Here is an 18,297-nt window from a genome sequence, read left to right on the forward strand (position 1 = left end):
TCAAGCACACAAACCGTTGTTGTTGAGTAAATGAACGGCCAAAAACGCATAAAGAGTTTTACGTTTGGAATGTAGCACTATTTATGAACATATTATAAAATAAACTTTTAACTCATTGCGTTGGGGTCAATTTGACCCCTACTTGAGATTCAAACTGCTTGAAAAACAGGTAAACTGATTTATTTATTCATTTAGGGTCATGAATGTGCATGCAAAGTTATAAACCATTGATGATTTTGGAAGGCCTGTACAATTTTTGGTTGCATTGATTATATTGGGGTCAAGTTGACCTCGATTGGTTTCCATTCAATTTGACATTTATAAAAACAGCAGAGTCAGGTAAATAACAGAAATTGTTGCTTTTCAAACACTACAATACTAACATTTTTCAAAATGTATGAAATGTAAGACTTGAAGTTTACTCAACTGAAAACTCATCTTTTGAATCAGACGAATCAATGTTTCTATGTATGAGAACTATTGTTGCGACGCTAAAAAAGTAGGTGAGAAACACATTTTACCCTCACAAGGCTTTGAGAGCCAGACATAAAAAACGGCAGAATACAATAGAAATAACAAAATTGAAGATGTGTTGACCCAAAAATGAATATTTTGTCATCTTGCACTGTGTTATTTTAGCTCTTGCTTGAAATACAAACAGTGATCTTAGACAGAATATTCAAGCTTCTTGGAAATGCTCCATACAACAAATCTGGATAGAGTTTTTTTTTACTGCTAAGCTTCAAAAAATTGAAACAAATATCAATACAGCATGTAAGCACCTTAAAAGTAGTCATATATATATATATATATATATATATATATACACACTATACATGTAACTGGTGGCTCGCGACACCAGTTATAAATTATACTTGTCTGCGTTGTGTAGATAAAGACACTGGACCACAGGCGGCGGTTTCACTGGGTTTACTCTCTCCTCAGTGCATTAACAATGCTCAAGAGCAACATTAAACTGGGAAAACATACCTGATACACAAAACACATACAGTCTTGAGTGAGACGCTCCTATATCACTATAAAACAAATGTAACGTACATTTAGTCACCATGTGCTTTCATCTCCACTTCTATGGATCAAAGTCAAAAAAATAACTCAATCAGGACAAAATCACCGAAATAACCATACAGATATGTAAAGTAACACAATATGCATACATTGAAGTGAAAATATAAATATAAAACCAATTATTAAAGTTAAGATTAAGAAGAGCCAAAAAATAACTCGCCTCCTCAGTGCATTAGCAATGCTCAAGAGGAAGAGGTGGAGACAAAACAGGAAATTTACTCATGATGACATCACAGCAATTAAAGGGAAAACACCCTCATTCTAAGACAAGTATATATCAGATATATGTGAAAGTAAACCTTTTTTGTGTAAATTATAACAATACATACATTCTGTCCCTGTTACATACATACCAGCATTTAAAATGTTCACTGATCACAATGCCCTCTTTTATAACTTTCAAATTGCATGTGCGGTTGTCTTTTTTAAATATGTCTGCTAACAGTAGCAACCATCTTTAAATGCATTTTTAAACGCTGATCAGAAAAGTTCCAGCCAGGGACAACTGAGAAGTTCTCTGCATTACGATTGATAAAAGCTACGTGAACCATCATCAAGTCATTAGACCGGGAGGAAGTAAATGTCCAAGGAGGAGAATATTACTGAGCCAGTATTGCAGGGAATGTCAATATTGAAATAGTGAGAAATATTCTGATTAAAAGAAGGAAAGCTACATTTCTTAACAGGGAGCTGAGTATTGATCCTCAGTCAGGGGATCACATTCTACCGAATAATTGGACTTTTTAAATATTGGTATAAAGTTTGTTCTTCTTATCAAGAACAATCCATTTAGAAATAAACTGTGAGTGGAAAGTCAACTAAAGTTAGTTTTGTTTTTATGGGCGAACTTAAGGAACAGTTAATTCAAAAAACGAAGAAGGATGTACAGGTAGGAGTATCATAAGTGTAGGTGAGACGCCTCTTGTGGTTCAAACAAATAGGGGGCAACAAACTCAATCTTCTTCCTCAATTTTATTTAAAAATTTCCCGTTTAGAGTTTTAATTTGTGACCGGTGTTTTGTTTCTCTCTATCCCCTACGCTTCTGCGTTCATCAATACATGCATCGGGTCAGAGGGGACTCGTCATGCGTCGGGTCAGAGGTCACTCGTCATGTGTTGGGTCAGAGGTCACTTGCCATGCCTCGGGTCAGAGGTCTGTCGTTGTGCGTTGGGTCAGAGGCCATACATCAGAGGTCACTCGTTATGCATTGGGTCAGAGGTCCCTCGCCATCTGTCGGGTCAGAGGTCACACGCCATGCACCGGGTCAGAGGTCACTCGTTGTGCGTCGGGTCAGAGATCACTCGTCATGCGTTGGGTCAGAGGTCACTTGTCATATGTCGGGTCAGAGGTCACTCTTCCGCCCGAACCTGACTTTGCGTATGGCTGTTACCGGGAGCCAGCGATTATGTGATTACACACAGCTATATGGATTACTTTTATGATGGATGGATGCTCATGTGTTCTTTACTCCCATTATCATTTTTTGAACCTTCTGGAGTCTACACTCTAAAAAATGCTGGGTTGTTTTAACCCAATTTTGGGTCAAATATGGACAAACCCGAAATGTTGGGTTAAAAATGTAATGTAAAAATTTAACCCAACGGCTGGGTTAGTCCATATTTGACCCAAAGTTGGGTTAAAACAACCCAGCATTTTTTAGAGTGTAAGGAGTTTTTGGGGAGCCCTGACATTTGTATTTTTTTCAGTTGCATATAAACATATCAATGGCACAGGTGAAATTACACTCTATTTAGCACAAACAGGGCTACCATAATATGTGAGCAACATGCATGTACATGTTTGTATTTTTGAGAGAATATTGTTTATCCATGGTTATTGAAAAAACAAAAATTGAAAGTTTCTGTAAATAGGCCACAAAACACATACTAAATATCTGTCTACAAGACACAAAAATGATGATGTCGCCTAGAGTTTGCTTCAAAATGATCTGAAAATCATCCTGCCTAATCATTCCTTCATATATGTATACATACACAAACACACACACACACGCACACACACACAAAAAAAAAACATCCCCCACACCATTACACCACCACCACCAGCCTGCACAGTGGTAACAAGGCATGATGGATCCATGTTTTCATTCTGTTTACACCAAATTCTGAAATTCAATTGAAATCGAGACTCATCAGACCAGGCAACATTTTTCCAGTCTTCAACTGTCCAATTTTGGTGAGCTCTTGCAAATTGTCGCCTCTTTTTCCTATTTGTAGTGGAGATGAGTGGTACCCGGTGGGGTCTTCTGCTGTTGTAGCCCATCCGCCTCAAGGTTGTGTGTGTTGTCTGCATACCTCGGTTGTAACGAGTGGTTATTTCAGTCAAAGTTGCTCTTCTATCAGCTTGAATCAGTCGGCCCATTCTCCTCTGACCTCTCGCATCAACAAGGCATTTTGGCCCACAGGACTGCCGCATACTGGATGTTTTTCCCTTTTCACAGCATTCTTTGTAAACCCTAGAAATGGTTGTGCGTGAAAATCCCAGTAACTGAGCAGATTGTGAAATACTCAAAATTGCTTAAATCTCCTTTCTTTCCCATTCTGACATTCAGTTTAGCGTTCAGGAGATTGTCCAGAAAAAAAGTTCACAGAGACCGAGAGGCAGAAAGCACACCCTGTGCATTTTTTTAGTATTTTACAAAAGCACAATATTTTATTTCGATTGTAAGTGGGCACATGAATAAGTAGTTTTTTTTTCATATTTATTAAGTCTGTATGACTAGAAATGGAGTATTTTAAGTCTATTTTTCTGCTATGTGAAAAAAATTGAGCAAAATGCGCTGTCGCATTTGCCGAACCCAGAGGAATAATATAACTCTGATTGTGTTTGGCTGAAAGAAGACAGTAAAATACACCTATTGAGGTGTATTTTACACCTTACACCTTAATTGAAATATGGGATCATTTTCATTTTTGGGTGAACTAGCCCTTTCATTTTTATTTAAAATAGACTCTCCAAGCTGATGGGAAAAAGGGAAACTCAGTTTCAAATCTGCCCAAAAAAAAAATCTGATAACAAATAAGATTTCTTTTACATTTTTGCCTGACTCAATCAGACATTGGTGGGCGGAGTCAGCGAGAATATCCTCTGCCAACAAGACAACTTTTTGCACTTGGTATAAAAAGGCAATTCTTTAGAAAAATAATAGGGTAAATATTAATTTCATGCCAACTTTAACACCACACAACCTTCACAAGACACCCTGACTCCCGGAGGTTATACAGAAGCCAGCCAATCTCTCTGTGTGCAGTATGCATGAGACGGTCAGCCTGATGCATTGTTTATAAGATGAGAAGTGCTATGCAAATTAATATGACTCGCTTGACTTGAACAGACTGTGGCCATGCCATCAGAGACTGAGTCTGACAAATAATTTACCCTGAAGCTATTGTAAAAGGGGGCAGATGTTGAAACCAAAGCTCTGTCACTGTGAGGCAGGGTGCTTATGAGTATAAATTTGGCTAGCCTCATTTCCTAGTCCTGTTCCACCTCTTCATCTTATTGTTCCCTGTTCTTACTCTCCATTACGCCTTTCAGTCAAGTCACCTTCATGTAAATAGCGCTTTTAACAATATGGATTGTTTCAAAGCTGCTTTACAGTGATAATAGGAAATTAAAGTACCAGAGACTGTTTTGGCTTTGCAAAGTTATTGTCCAGCTAAAGTTAGTTCTGATTGATTCACTTCTGTTGCAAGGGTCATTAGTTATTAACTTAGGGGCCGCTTACACAACAACGTACTAACAGAAAACCCTTAACATGCTCCGGCCGCTCGTTCGCACAACAACAGGGCCTGGTTTAAAAAGCTTTAAAAATGCAAACCTGCCAAAACACTGATGGCTTATTACGTGTTTAGTCTAGGTATGCTCGTTTGAGTATATGAACACAGGCGTGTAGTCTTTCTTTTCAAATTGACCTCAACCAATTACTTGTCTGGACTTAAAAATGTACAATACAGAATTATTTATCACTTCCGAGTATCCATGTGAACCAGAACTATTTTGACGTTTTATCTGTACAGAGGGACTAGTTGACACTTCAGAACCGTGTTGTCGTCGTGTCCAGACACAGGTATAAATCTTGAGACTAATATTAGCGTAGACGCCATTCTTCTTATGATGTAACCAGTACATCAGGATTTATGGGAAGTGTTCCCGGTTCCGGCTGACCTAATCTATGCAGCCTAACATTGAATTATAGAAGTCTATAGTGTGTTATGTGTATACCAAGTCAAAGAGATGTGTTTTTAGTCAGAGTGTGTCTGCTTTCCGGACAATGTTAGGAAGACGGTTCCAGAGTTTTGGTGCTAAATAGGAAAAGGATCTACCGCCAGCAGTCGATTTTGATATTCTAGGTATTATCAACTGGCCGGAGATTTGAGATCGCAATAGACGTGAAGAACTATAATGCGTTAAGAGCTCGCTCAAGTACTAGGGGGCTTAACCATTTAGTGCTTTGCAATATTTTAAAATGTACACAATGTTTAATAGAGAGCCAATGCAGTGTTGACAAAACCGGGCTAATATGGTCATACTTCCTGGTTCTGGTAAGAACTCGAGCGGCTGCGTTTTGGACTAGCTGAAGTTTGTTTATTAGGTGTGCAGGGCAACCACCCAGTAGAGCATTAATCTCAAAGTCAAATTTACTTAATTTACTTTCAAATTTTTCAAAATAATTTACTTAAAAAAGGCAAGTTTTTGCACTGATATTTTTTGAGCAAATTTCACACATATAATTAAGTAAACTATATTTAAACTATATATTTTTTATTTAGCTAATTAAAGATTAATTAATATCTATTCTATTTAATTGAATTTTTCTTAATACAACATTTCACTCAAAAGATATAACATTGAATTAGACCAAACTGTTTAAGAAATTAATACTTGAAGTGAGTCTCATCATGTCTTCAATTTTGATAAAGCATGTGTGAATGCAGACCTCAATACTTGGTAGACAATACACAACGACGGTAACATTTGATAGATCGTTTTTGTGTTTGAATGTGTGATTTTAAGTAGAAAATGAACTCCAAATGTCACAAAATGGCAGATTACTAACCCTAACAACAAAAGTAATGATAAAATAGTGTAAATACAGCTGGAAACCAGTGAAAAATCAACCTCATTAATTATTCATGGCCCAGTGCATGATGGGAACAGCAGTATCAGAAAAGTTGAGTAATTTTACTAATGTTGATATTTATGCTTTCATTTCTACACGATTGAATTGAGTTCTACTATAGAATTTACTTATTTTTTTAAATTCTTGCCTGAACTAACCTTTTTCATGTAAATTACATTGTTTTTTTTCTGTAGTATTTACTTCACCACAAAATAATTTTTATCAGTGTAGATTATCGATGTCATGAACGCATGAACTAACTGTTCCACATTTTTCAGTGAGAGCATATGACGTAATTTAGATATATTTTTAAAATGGAAAAATGCCGTTTTACAGATCCTAGACACATGACTTTCAAATGAAAGATTGGTATCAAAGAGCACACCCAGGTTCTTAACCAACGACGAAGACTTAAGGCCATTGCACACCGAGTCCGAAATTCGCATCCGAAATTTTCGCACGTTAAAAAAAAAATTCGACCTCACGTTATGTCAGTCACGCTTGCACACCGCCTCCGAAACTTTCGTCCGTCATAAAATTAATCGGATCGGGTTCGATTTTCTGCGTTTTCCGCATCCAGAGCCAGCATTTTGAGAGGTCTTTTGACAATTCAGGGCCGGGGGGAGCTCGTCCTCAAATCATTGTACATATGTGCCGTGCAGCTTTCAGTTTCGGTTTTCAATTCGATAAATTCGCAACTCCTTGATAAGGAACTCTCCTTCCTCTCTGCGCAATTTCAGGATTGGATGGACGTAATATTTTCTCTTTCTTCCCTTTTCAATAAGAGAGAGGGCAAAAATCATCCTCACTGCTTGACGAATCCATTTGGTATTTTTGCGTTTTTTCCCGCAAAGGTTTAAGAAATACGCAACGGACTCGGTGTGCAAGGTTTCTATGCGTGACGAATTTTTAAGCTGACGAACACGAAAATACGCATACGAATATTTCGTGCTCAGTGTGCAATGGCCTTTAACAGAGCAGCCATCAAGTGTTAGACGGTATTCTAAATTATTACGTGAGGAATTTTTTGTCCAATAATTACAATCTCTGTTTTTTTAGAATTTAGTAGTAGGAAATTACTAGTCATGCAATTTTTTTTATATATCAGCCATGCATTCCATTAATTTCGTGAATTGGTAAGTTTCGTTAGGTTTTGAAGAAATATACAGCTGAGTATCATCAGCATAACAGTGAAAGCTAATTCCATGTTTCCTAATGATATCTCCCAAGGGTAGCATGTACAGAGTGAATAGCAGCGGTCCTAGTACTGAGCCTTGTGGTACGCCATGCTAAACTTGTTATCGATAAGACATCTCCTCATTTACAGCTACAAACTGATAACGGTCAGATAAGTATGATTTAAACCATGCTAATGCAATTCCACAAATGCCAACATAATTGAGTCTCTTTAAAAGACTGTTGTGGTGAATAGCATCAAATGCAGCACTAAGATCGAGTAACACTAATAGAGAGATACAACCATGATTGGATGATAAGAGCAAATCATTTGTGCCAGACTGCCAGTAATAAAACGGGCAGATCCAAGGCTTCATGCTTCCCCTGCAAACAGGTGAATTCTGAATATTCATGCAGGTGTTCTGACACTATTGGGTTATAAACCATGTAAACATAAATTGCTTGTTCGTCAGGCACCAAACAGTCCAGAATATCTTAATCCATTCACGGTCTGTGGGGGTCTGTGTGCTGGTTTAAGATGCTATCTAGGCTTTTCCACACGGACAGAGAAAGCCAGTTATCAAGTGCCTCGTCTCACAGACGTTACTGCTTTGTCACTCAGCAGGTTAAAATCTGTCAGGTATGCCATCTAACAGATGACCCAGTGAGGGTGTTTTTTGCTTGTCAGTTGTGTGTCATGGGATTGCATTGTGTAGAGCAAAAGCAGGGCGCATGGAAAAGGATGTTTAGCATCATCACTCCCCTGTGTGCCGTTCCCAGACAGCTCAGCACAGGCCATTTCCATTGCTAATCCTACCCTTTTGGAATCAGTTAACATAGGCAGGCTGCATACAGGCGTGCGTTTAGCATATATCTCACTAACTTCAGTCGGCAGGATGCATTAATGTAGAAACTGTGATGGAGAAAGACGCCTGAGTCCTTCTGGCAAGCGTTCTTGTGCTGGAACAGACAGGGTCAGTGTTCAGACCATCTGCGTTTTGGTGTGTTGGTTAATTAGATGTTTAAATGAGAATATGCTAATGCTTGGCACAGCTGAATATCCAACCCGATCTCACGGGAATTCGTACGAATTTTACGAGGTGGCTAATTCGCAACAATTTGTGCGACCTCACTCGTACGAATTAGTACGATTTAGCTAAATCGTACATATTTTACGAATTAGCCAATTCGTATGAATTCGTACGAATGACCTACCACTGACCCCGCCCCTAAACATAACCGTCACGTGGGTTTAGACAAATCGTACAAATTTGTACGAGTGAGGTCGTATGAATTAGTACGAATTAGCCACTTTTGAATCACTCGTACGAATTGGTCGTGAGAAAGGGTAGGAATATCTGATTCTGTTCTGAGGCAGGTGAAAGCAGACAGCAAGTGAATGTTGAAGTCAAACCCAGCATAAATAACCATTGTGGCTTTAAAATAATAAATCTCATCCCAAAAAGTCATATAACTGACGTCTTGGGACGTCTTTTGACCATACGTCAATATCCGCCGTTTTAGGGCCCCCTTAAACGTCGGTAGATGGCGATCCCGGGCCGTCATACAACTGACGCTTTACCTTTAACGTCAGTTAGGTGACGGGTTAGGTTTAGGTCTGGGGTAGAGTTAGGATCCCATAACCTCATCTACCGACGTGTAAGGGGGCCCTAAAAAGGCGAATATTGACGTATGGTCAAAAGACGTCCCAAAACGTCAGTTATATGACGTCTTGGGATGGGACCGGGTTGAAAATAAACATGAAGTCCTCAAAACAGTGTTTTAGAAAGGCAGTAGTCCCTCGAAATTGACTAATCTACTATTTTATTCCCTTGATTTGCTATATTGTGTGCACAATTTACTATTTTGTTCCCTTGATTTGCTATATCATCCGCACGATTTATAAATTCAGGGAACAAATTAGTAAATCGTTCCCTCGATTTAGCAAATTGAGGGAACGAAATAGTAAATCGTGCACACATTTATTTATTTTTTTCATGTCATGATTGTGGGGCTCCTTATATCTGAGATAGTAGTGACTAGAAGTGTTTTATCATCGAAACCCTTGCACACTTTGCCGTGAGCTCCTTTTTTTGTCCACTTGTGACTTCATTGTCTTGCTAAATGCGTGTAGCACTTGCAGTTTATATCAATGTTTCAGGGCTGTGCCGCTTGCCCCTTGAGGATTGTGGAAATAGAACGGCCCCCAGTCAGCTTTCAGCCTGTGGTCGGGCCCCGTCCCTGGAGGCATCATTAAGAAGAGTCATGCACAATGCCATGTCATCAAACATCTGTCAGGAGTTTACTTGTGCATGAGGAGCTACCAGAATCAGATTCATTTATTTAAGCTGTATCTTCTGTTCTTACTTGCTGAAGGTACCTCGTCCATTTGCTACATGCATTTGATGAACCTCGCAGCTCAGTGTATCAAGGATTCATTGTGTTGTCTTTGTTGCAGTCTGTTTTAGGCTTTGTATTACATCCTCCCATCCTTTTGTTTCAGTAAAAGGGTTCTGCACATCAATTAGTTGAATCTCACGAAAGTGGTGAAGAACATAATCTACTCATACTGTATTTAATCCCCAAATCATATGAAATATAATAGAATAAATTAAAGCCTGACTACAATAGCTTTGAGTTGTGGAATTTAAATAAAACATTAGTAATTAAAGTGAAATTAAACTCATAAAGTGTTGTATTATCATTACTAAATTAATTCAGGTTTACACACACACACACACACACACACACACATATATATATATATATATATATATATATTATAAATTTCCCCCATCTATTTGGATTAATATTGAAAGCGAGATGAGTAATAAGCTCATATATTCGCTATGCATTCCATTAATTTTGTTAATTGGTAAGTTTCGTCAGGGTGTGAAGAAATATAGAGCTGAGTATCATCAGCATAACAGTGAAAACTAATGCCATGCTTCCTAATCCTATCTCCCAAGGGTAGCATGTACAGAGTGAATTGCAGCGGTCCTAATACTGAGCCTTGTGGTACACCATAACTCTATATTTAACTTGTGATCGATAAGACATCTCTTCCTTTACTGCTACAAATTGATAACGGTCAGATATGTATGATTTAAACCATTCCATATACATATTAATTTCCCCATCTATTTGGATTAACATTGAAAGAGAGATGAGTAATAAGCTTTTGAAAAAAATCTACCTCTTTCTGAATATATGCTTATTATTTATTTTTCTTAAAAAGGAACTGTATACTTTAATATATTAACTACAACAAAGTCAATTAACTAATCAAAATTAATGTTTGGACAGTTTCTTAAGGCATTTCATGCAACAGGGAAAAAGATACAAATGTAAAAGATACGTGCTGGGAAAAAAAAATTGATGGAGAAAATTGGATCTAGTCCAATAATATACAATGCATCTGTTGTTATATACCAGCCCGATCTCATGAAAGTTCGTATCTATGGCACGAATGTCATTTCTCGTGGCATTTATACGCCAAAAACAGTTTTTGCGTGTATATGGCACGCAATTTTCGCGTACATATGATACGCACTTTTTTGCGTATAATACGCACGAACTCCCCACCCCCTCCCCCCTAACCCTTATGAAAAATAAGTATATTTCAAGTTCATTTTATGTAGTATACTTAAGTAATGTTCAAGTATATTTTAAGAATTATGTAGTAAGTATACTAATGTCACTATGTACTAGTAGTAAACTTGTAAGTGCACTATTTTAATACCACTTGGGACTAAATTGGCCCACTTTTAGTACATAAAAGTATATGTTTAAGTGTAAGTGTAACAGTAAGTGCACAACTAGTTCATAATTATGTATCTCATGTGTACTGCAAGTGAATTTATGGGTATACTAGTAGTTTACTTTTTTACTTTTTTACTGTAATACTTATACAAGTATACTTTGAATACTTAATTATACTTTTAAGTATTTCTGGATCAAAAGATTGAGTACAAGAACATACTTGCTTTTCTCTCAGTATAAGTCAAGTACACTTAAGTGTAATTTGAAGTATATTTCTGAGAAGTACATATAGTATACTTCTGAGAAGTACAGGAAAAATAAACTGAAAGTATACTTTCTTATTTTTAGTTTAAAAGAAGTATACTAATGGCACACTTCAATAAACGTCTTTTTCGTAAGGGAAACCTAACCCAGGGTTTTTTAGTGCGTACCATATACACGAAAAAAACACTTTTGGCGTATAAATGCCACGAGAAATGACACTCGTGGTATAGATACGCATCTTCATGAGACTGTGTTGTATATACAGTATGTGAACATGATAGTCTTCAAAACCATCCAAATTTCAGCACTGCTATTATGCGAAACCCTAAGTGCTAACAGTAAGCATGAAAGAAATGTGAGTTTGATTTCAGCAAATAAAGAGCACTTTGTCCTTCATGCACTTGTGTTGTGCATTTGAACAAAAGAACTATTGAGTTCTCAATTATTCAGGCAATAGTACAGTCCTTATTATAGAGAGTTAACTACAGCAGTGCCACCATTACAACATGAAAGGATCAGCGAGATTCGTGAGTGCTCTTGTTCTACCTCATATTTCAAATGAAATGAGAAATCACATCTCCAGCCGTTTTTGATCTGCACCAAGCGAAGGGAACGCGACCTGTTTACCTTGTTGCGAGGGAGGTGAAATGGCTGATAGGAATTGGGGAGAGTTATGAAGCCCGCAAGGAGGCCCAGAAGGAAACATTACATCAAATTAAGAATAGCAACCTGTTTTAATTAGACAGAAAATAAATAGATAAAAGTGGGAAATGCCAGTCCCTGGAATGTAATTGGGTTTTATTGGTGTGTTATCAATGGCACCCTGGGAGCAGTGTTTCAACAAACAGCATTAGGCTTTTATGGCTCGTACTGCATTAGTGTCTGTATTTCTCACCTTTGTACTGCGAGAAACATAATCTTGCACCACTGAAGTCCTTTCCAAGGTCTCAGCTTTTCTCAGAGCCTTGTAGTAGCCCAATTAATGAGACATGTTTACACCAGCTTTTAGTCTTGGTATGTATTTCTAACTCCAGCATGAGGTACTGTATACTTTATACAATGTTAATTTTAATAATGTTCATTTTTTTTTTGCACAACATTGTTGAAACTGAGTGTTTTTGCAAGTTGTTTTTATATCCACCACGAATGATAAGGTCCAAAATGAGGTAGGCCACACTGGCATGCTTTATTCAAGGTCGTCTGAAGCCATGCATTTCACCAACAGACTGAAATTTCATTTGTGATTCACTTATAATCTTCCCCTCCAGTGAGCTTAACTAGAGAACTACCAGTTCATTGAGGCAGTGATTTTCTTGAACAAATTGTTCAGTTCGTTTTGTGAACAAGAACAGCTGATTCTTTGGAAATGAATGAATAAAAAAAGTTCACTGATCTGGTTCTCAAAATAGCAAAATAGTTGTTTTCTTTAAAGTTCCCCTGTGGTTAAAATCCAGCTTTTAATGTTGTTTATTTGTGGTTTTTAATACGTTTTAAAGCAAACCATGTGTAAATTCATAAGTTGACAGCATTGTTGTGCATCTCCTCCTTAAAACTGCAGGGAACCAAATATCTCTGAGCTGAGTGAGTGAGTGGAGGCGGGGCATGTTCATTGAACCACACATACTAAATGAGGCAAGGGTGTCGAGTTACATTCAAGCTAAGGAAAAAACATTTAAATGTGTAATTTTGATGATCAAAGATGCGTTTTAAGGTACAGGGGGACTTTAAGCAAAATAATTCTTCTTTTGGTCACACTTTATATAAGATAGCCTTAACTCTTTCCCCTCCATTGACTATATTTTCCGTCATTCCGAGGCAAGAAGTAGTTTAGTTCGGGTTTTTTTATTTATTGACATTAACATTCATGCAAATTACATTCTGGGGTCATCTGAGTATTGTGAACATGATCAAAAATGTTGTCGCTGACTGGAAACTTGAAAATAAAAATGCTGGCGGGGAAAGTGTTTACTCTTTGATACAATATACTTATTACATGCACTGTAACAACATTGTTATTACATGTGACCCAAGTACAGTATGTGCATTTAATTAACATTTGTAATTACCCCTAACCGTAACCCAAGCCTTACCCCAAAACCAAGCTCTATACCCTAATACCCTAACCCAAATATTCGCAGTAAATGTGGGAATTTTCCAGAACTACATGTTGTTACATAGTGAATCATGTTTGTATGTAGTAGTTCAGGCCAACTTATAGAAAGTGTGACCCTTCTTTCTTTCGATTATGAAATGAAATATGCCCCAACATATCAAGGAAATTTCATGTTCTTGACAACTTTGTGAGATTTTACCCATTTGTCCACCAGATATAAGCAGATGCTAAGCTATGGAAGCTTGTTTCCACCACAGATGATAACATTTTAAAAGATATTTGTGACTGTGTATCTCACAATTGCGAGTTTAAATCTCCCAATTCTGACTTTATTTCTCAGAATGGCGAGATCTAAAGTCAGAATTGCAAGACAAACTCACTTTTTTTAGCAATTCAGACTTTATAACAAACAATTACGACTTTAAATCTCACAATTCTGAAATCTTTTCTCAGATTTGTGAGATATAAACTTTATTTAGTTTAGTTTATCAGATTTGTAATTATAAAGTCCAATTCTTAGAAAAAATAGACTTTTTTCCTCAGAATTGCAAGTTTCTATCTCACAATTGTGACTTTATGACATGCAATTGAGACTTTATATCACGCAATTCTGACTTAATAACACAATTCTGAGATAAAAAGTCGAATTTGCGAGATTTAAACTCGCAATTGTGCGAAAAAAAAAAAAGTCACAATTACCTTTTCTATTTTTTATTCGGTGGTCGAAAACACGCTTCCATACTAAGCAGAACTAATTTTCAGCATGTTTATTAAATCAGTTTCCCCTTTCTGACCTTTCAGGGTCCCCGTACCGAGATAAGATCACCATCGCAATCCTGCAGCTTCAGGAAGAAGGGAAGCTGCACATGATGAAGGAGAAGTGGTGGCGAGGAAACGGCTGTCCCGAGGAGGAGAACAAAGAGGCCAGTGCGCTGGGCGTCCAGAACATCGGGGGCATTTTCATAGTGTTGGCCGCGGGACTCGTCCTCTCTGTGTTTGTGGCGGTCGGGGAGTTTCTCTATAAGTCCAAACAAAACGCTCAGCTGGAAAAGGTAAAGCAACACTTTCACAATTCTGGACTGCAATGAACATTTGTAATCTGTTCGGATATACATAAAAGAGTCTAGGGTTATTATGCACGTCCCTTCAGAGATAACAAATCGCATATAATCACGAGAAATGGGAAATGAGAAATTGTGGGTAATATAAGGCAGCCAGTGAGTCCAATGATGCCTCTGAGTATGTTTCAGATCAATGCAAACGATATTAATTCTGTCTAAAATGAGCTTTAATGTTGTGGTTTTGAGAGCAAAGCGTGAGGTATATTTCACTGGTAATATTTTACAGACAGAGCCTGTTTCTGGAGAGAAAACAGTCCTTCTTGATGTAAGTCTCTGAAGACAGAAGGGCTTGGGCTTTACTTGTGTCATCTCACCTCGACAGATGTGTTGTTCGTTCCCTTATCCACTTCACTCGAATACTTGATATACTGAATGAAACCAGAACAAAAAAACTGCTTGGAAATGAATGAACTCCAGTTCTCTCACTATCATCACAAATATGATGTTTAAGTACATTTTGACTCTAAAGGTGATGATACACTGGGCAACTTTTGAGCAATGCCGTCAACGGGCAACCAGATGAGACACGGCCCGCGACCGATCGAAATTATCCAGATATAAATGTATTCCCCATTTTCAATGGGAAAGTGCCCAAGCAACAATTGCTCGGCAACATTGCTCAAAAAGTGGCCCTGTGTATATCATCACCTTTACAGAATTGATTTGCCAAATTCAATTCTACACATGGGCTCTGATTTCACTCACCAGACCAGGGAAAGGCAACGAGAGAGCCGCTGTCCTGCAGAGTTTAGTTCCAACCCTAATCAAACACACCAGAACCAGCTGATCAATACCTTCAGGATTACTAAAGCTCAGGCAGGTGAGGGTTTCTCTTCTAAACTCTGCAGGACAGCGGCTCTCCAAGACCAGTGCTGCCGATTCCTGCACTAGACTGTAGTGCAGGTTTGCTTGATAATACAAATTTGTTTATTGAGTTATTGGTGGGTACGGATTTTATGTAATTTTAATTCTCTATTATTATTATTAACTTCACTGGAAATTCTGTAGTTATTGTGTCTTTTTTTTTTCATTGAGTCTTCTGTAAAATAACCAAATGCCACTTGAGTGGACGGAAAACTAGTGTCTAGTTCCCTTTGCTTTTGCACGGTCCTATTAGAAATTTAGGTTCCACTTTATATTCGGTGTCTTAAACTAAGGGAAGGCTCAACAGTGTAATTATAAAAAATATTTCAGAATTGACTTTTTTTTTAAAATGTAAGTATAATGTAAAATCTTTGTATGTAGGGAGTGAGTGCATTGTATCCAATGATTAATTTAAATGCTAATACACAGTAGTCAAAGACACCTAATATAAAGTGAGAACACATTTTATTAATCAATTATGATATATTTGTCATAATTTCTTCACTTTCTCCACCAAGCCTTCATGTTTTAATGTAACTGAAAGAAATCATTTAATTGTCCATGTTTATTTTTACAATAGTGTTTTGGAGCTCGTTATTCTGTAATCAACAGCGAAAAAGGAAACACAGGCTCATTGGAAAACTAGCTATATTTTTGCGAAATTCACAAATAATGATTACAGGGCAGAATATCAGTTTATAAAGACTTATTTTTGTGCGGTTTCTTGCACAATACTCTGTTAAGACGTGAAACCGCTTTAGTCTCTGACCTCAGATAAAGGTGCTATCGTGCATGATTTGTAAACCAATACATTTTGAAGTTTCCATCCCATAATTAGCTCCATATTTCTGATGCAGTAAACTTGCTCAGTAGCTCACCTTATACAGCAGTGCACTTGTGATGTGAAGCACAAGTCATGATAAAAGAGCTCAAAAACATGTAGAAGGAGCGAAAATGGCACTGTTGGTTCAGCAAAAGTGTTAACATAAGCGAACGTGAGATAAAAACACAATCAGCTATGTCAACACTATCTCACGACCGAATCGTACGAATTCGACGCATTATTAAAAAGTGTCTAATTCGTACGACCTCACTCGTACTAATTCGTACGATTTGTCTAAACCCACGTGATGGTTAGGTTTAGGGGCGGGGTAAGGGGTAGGTCATTTGTACGAATTCATACGAATTGGCCAATTCGTAAAATATGTACTATTTAGCAAAATCGTATTAATTCGTACGAGTGAGGTTGTATGAATTGTTACGAATTAGCCACTTTTTAATCATTCGCTGAATTCGTACGACTTGGTCGTGAGATCGGGTTTACTATGTTTATGATATACGTACAATAACCAACGCAATAAAACTTTGCGTTTATATGCTTCTGATTAAGCTGAACACACGATTATCATCACTTTGAAAGTGTTACGAAACATGCAAGACGCAATGCAATATTGTTTTGCCGAAATGTGACCACAGGCACAATGAGGTTCCAGTGAGTTTAAAAAAAAATGTTGGGTTGTTTCAACCCACGTTTGAGTAAACTTTGTACAAATCCAACCGTTGGGTTCAAAATTTAATTGAAAATTGTAAACCAATGGTTGGGTTTCTCCATATTTGACCCAAACATGGATTTAAACAACCCAGGATTTCATCCTATTTGCATATCATAATTACTTTAGTATGGAAGCCAGGAATGGCCACAAATATTTGCGAATAGCAAAATAAAATGAACCTGCAACACTTTTTTCTCACACTCTAAAAATTGTTGGGTTGGTCAAATATGGACAAACCCAGCCATTGGGTTACTTTTTAATTACATTTTTAACCAAACGTTTGGGTTTGACAATATTTGACCCAAAGTTGGGTTAAAACAAACCTAGCATTTTTACAGTGCCGAGCAAACTGCACAGTGGACAGTGGATGGTCTAAGTTTGGTCAATTTTTAAAGAGGTCTTAGTTTGTTTGAAGCATTCAAAATGTGTACCCTAAATATGGATAAGCTAGTAATGTCTTAAGCTGTTTTTATTCAACTACAATAACAGCATTAACCTGCCAGCTTCAGTATCGAGTCCCAAAAAGCACAGCTCTGTTTATTCACTCTCAGTGGAAGAAGTGTCTTTTATACTCATCTCGGATTCACTGTATCGATCTCATAAGTGCTTTTGTTTGTTTGCTGTAAGCCATCGTATTGACATTCACAAATATTCTGGCAATGTGTTACTTTGCTGCCTGATCCTTGTTTAATGATTGCATTGACTTGATAAGCCAAGTGCCCAATGATGTCTGTGGAGACATACAGAAAGAAAAAGACATAAGGTTCATGAAATGTCTAACAATTTGAATATGTTGTGTAAATCAGTGGTTCTCAACCGGTTTGGCCATGGTCATTAAGCCAAGACCCAAATTGTTAGGAATTTTATTGGTAGCACTTTATTTTAAAGTACTTTTCCCCATGTATTTATTATAGTTATTACAATAACTGTGTAACAACTAGGTACAAACCCTGAACCTACCTCTAAACCTTACCGTAATCTTATATTCACCAGTACTTGAGGTAAGTACGCTGTAAGTACACGTAAGTGCATGTACTGTAAAATAAAGTGTTACCATTTTATTTCTCAAAACGATTGACACACAAACAAGTCTTACTTTACTTACCATAAAAATAAGTTGTAAGAAAATCACTAGCACAGATAAACAAACAGTATAAGGTTGTAGTTTTTGTCTGTATGAGCCATCAGTCACCAAAAATATTGACTGAAAA

The 18,297-nt window shown here is 37.3% G+C and overlaps 1 protein-coding gene across 2 annotated transcripts in view; it reads left to right on the forward strand.

Annotated features, from left to right (window-relative positions):
* Positions 1–18,297, forward strand: part of grik2 (glutamate receptor, ionotropic, kainate 2) — a 227,643-nt gene that overhangs the window by 201,809 nt on the left and 7,537 nt on the right. For both annotated transcript variants that reach the window (XM_039651240.2, XM_039651241.2), the window contains exon 16: positions 14,350–14,600. In XM_039651240.2, coding sequence (XP_039507174.1) covers positions 14,350–14,600 — 251 coding nt within the window. The remainder of the gene's footprint in view (positions 1–14,349; positions 14,601–18,297) is intronic.

Source organism: Pimephales promelas, chromosome 12, assembly GCF_988280905.1.
Source record: "Pimephales promelas chromosome 12, fPimPro1.hap1.1, whole genome shotgun sequence".
In the NCBI taxonomy this organism is placed as follows: Eukaryota; Metazoa; Chordata; class Actinopteri; order Cypriniformes; family Leuciscidae; genus Pimephales; species Pimephales promelas.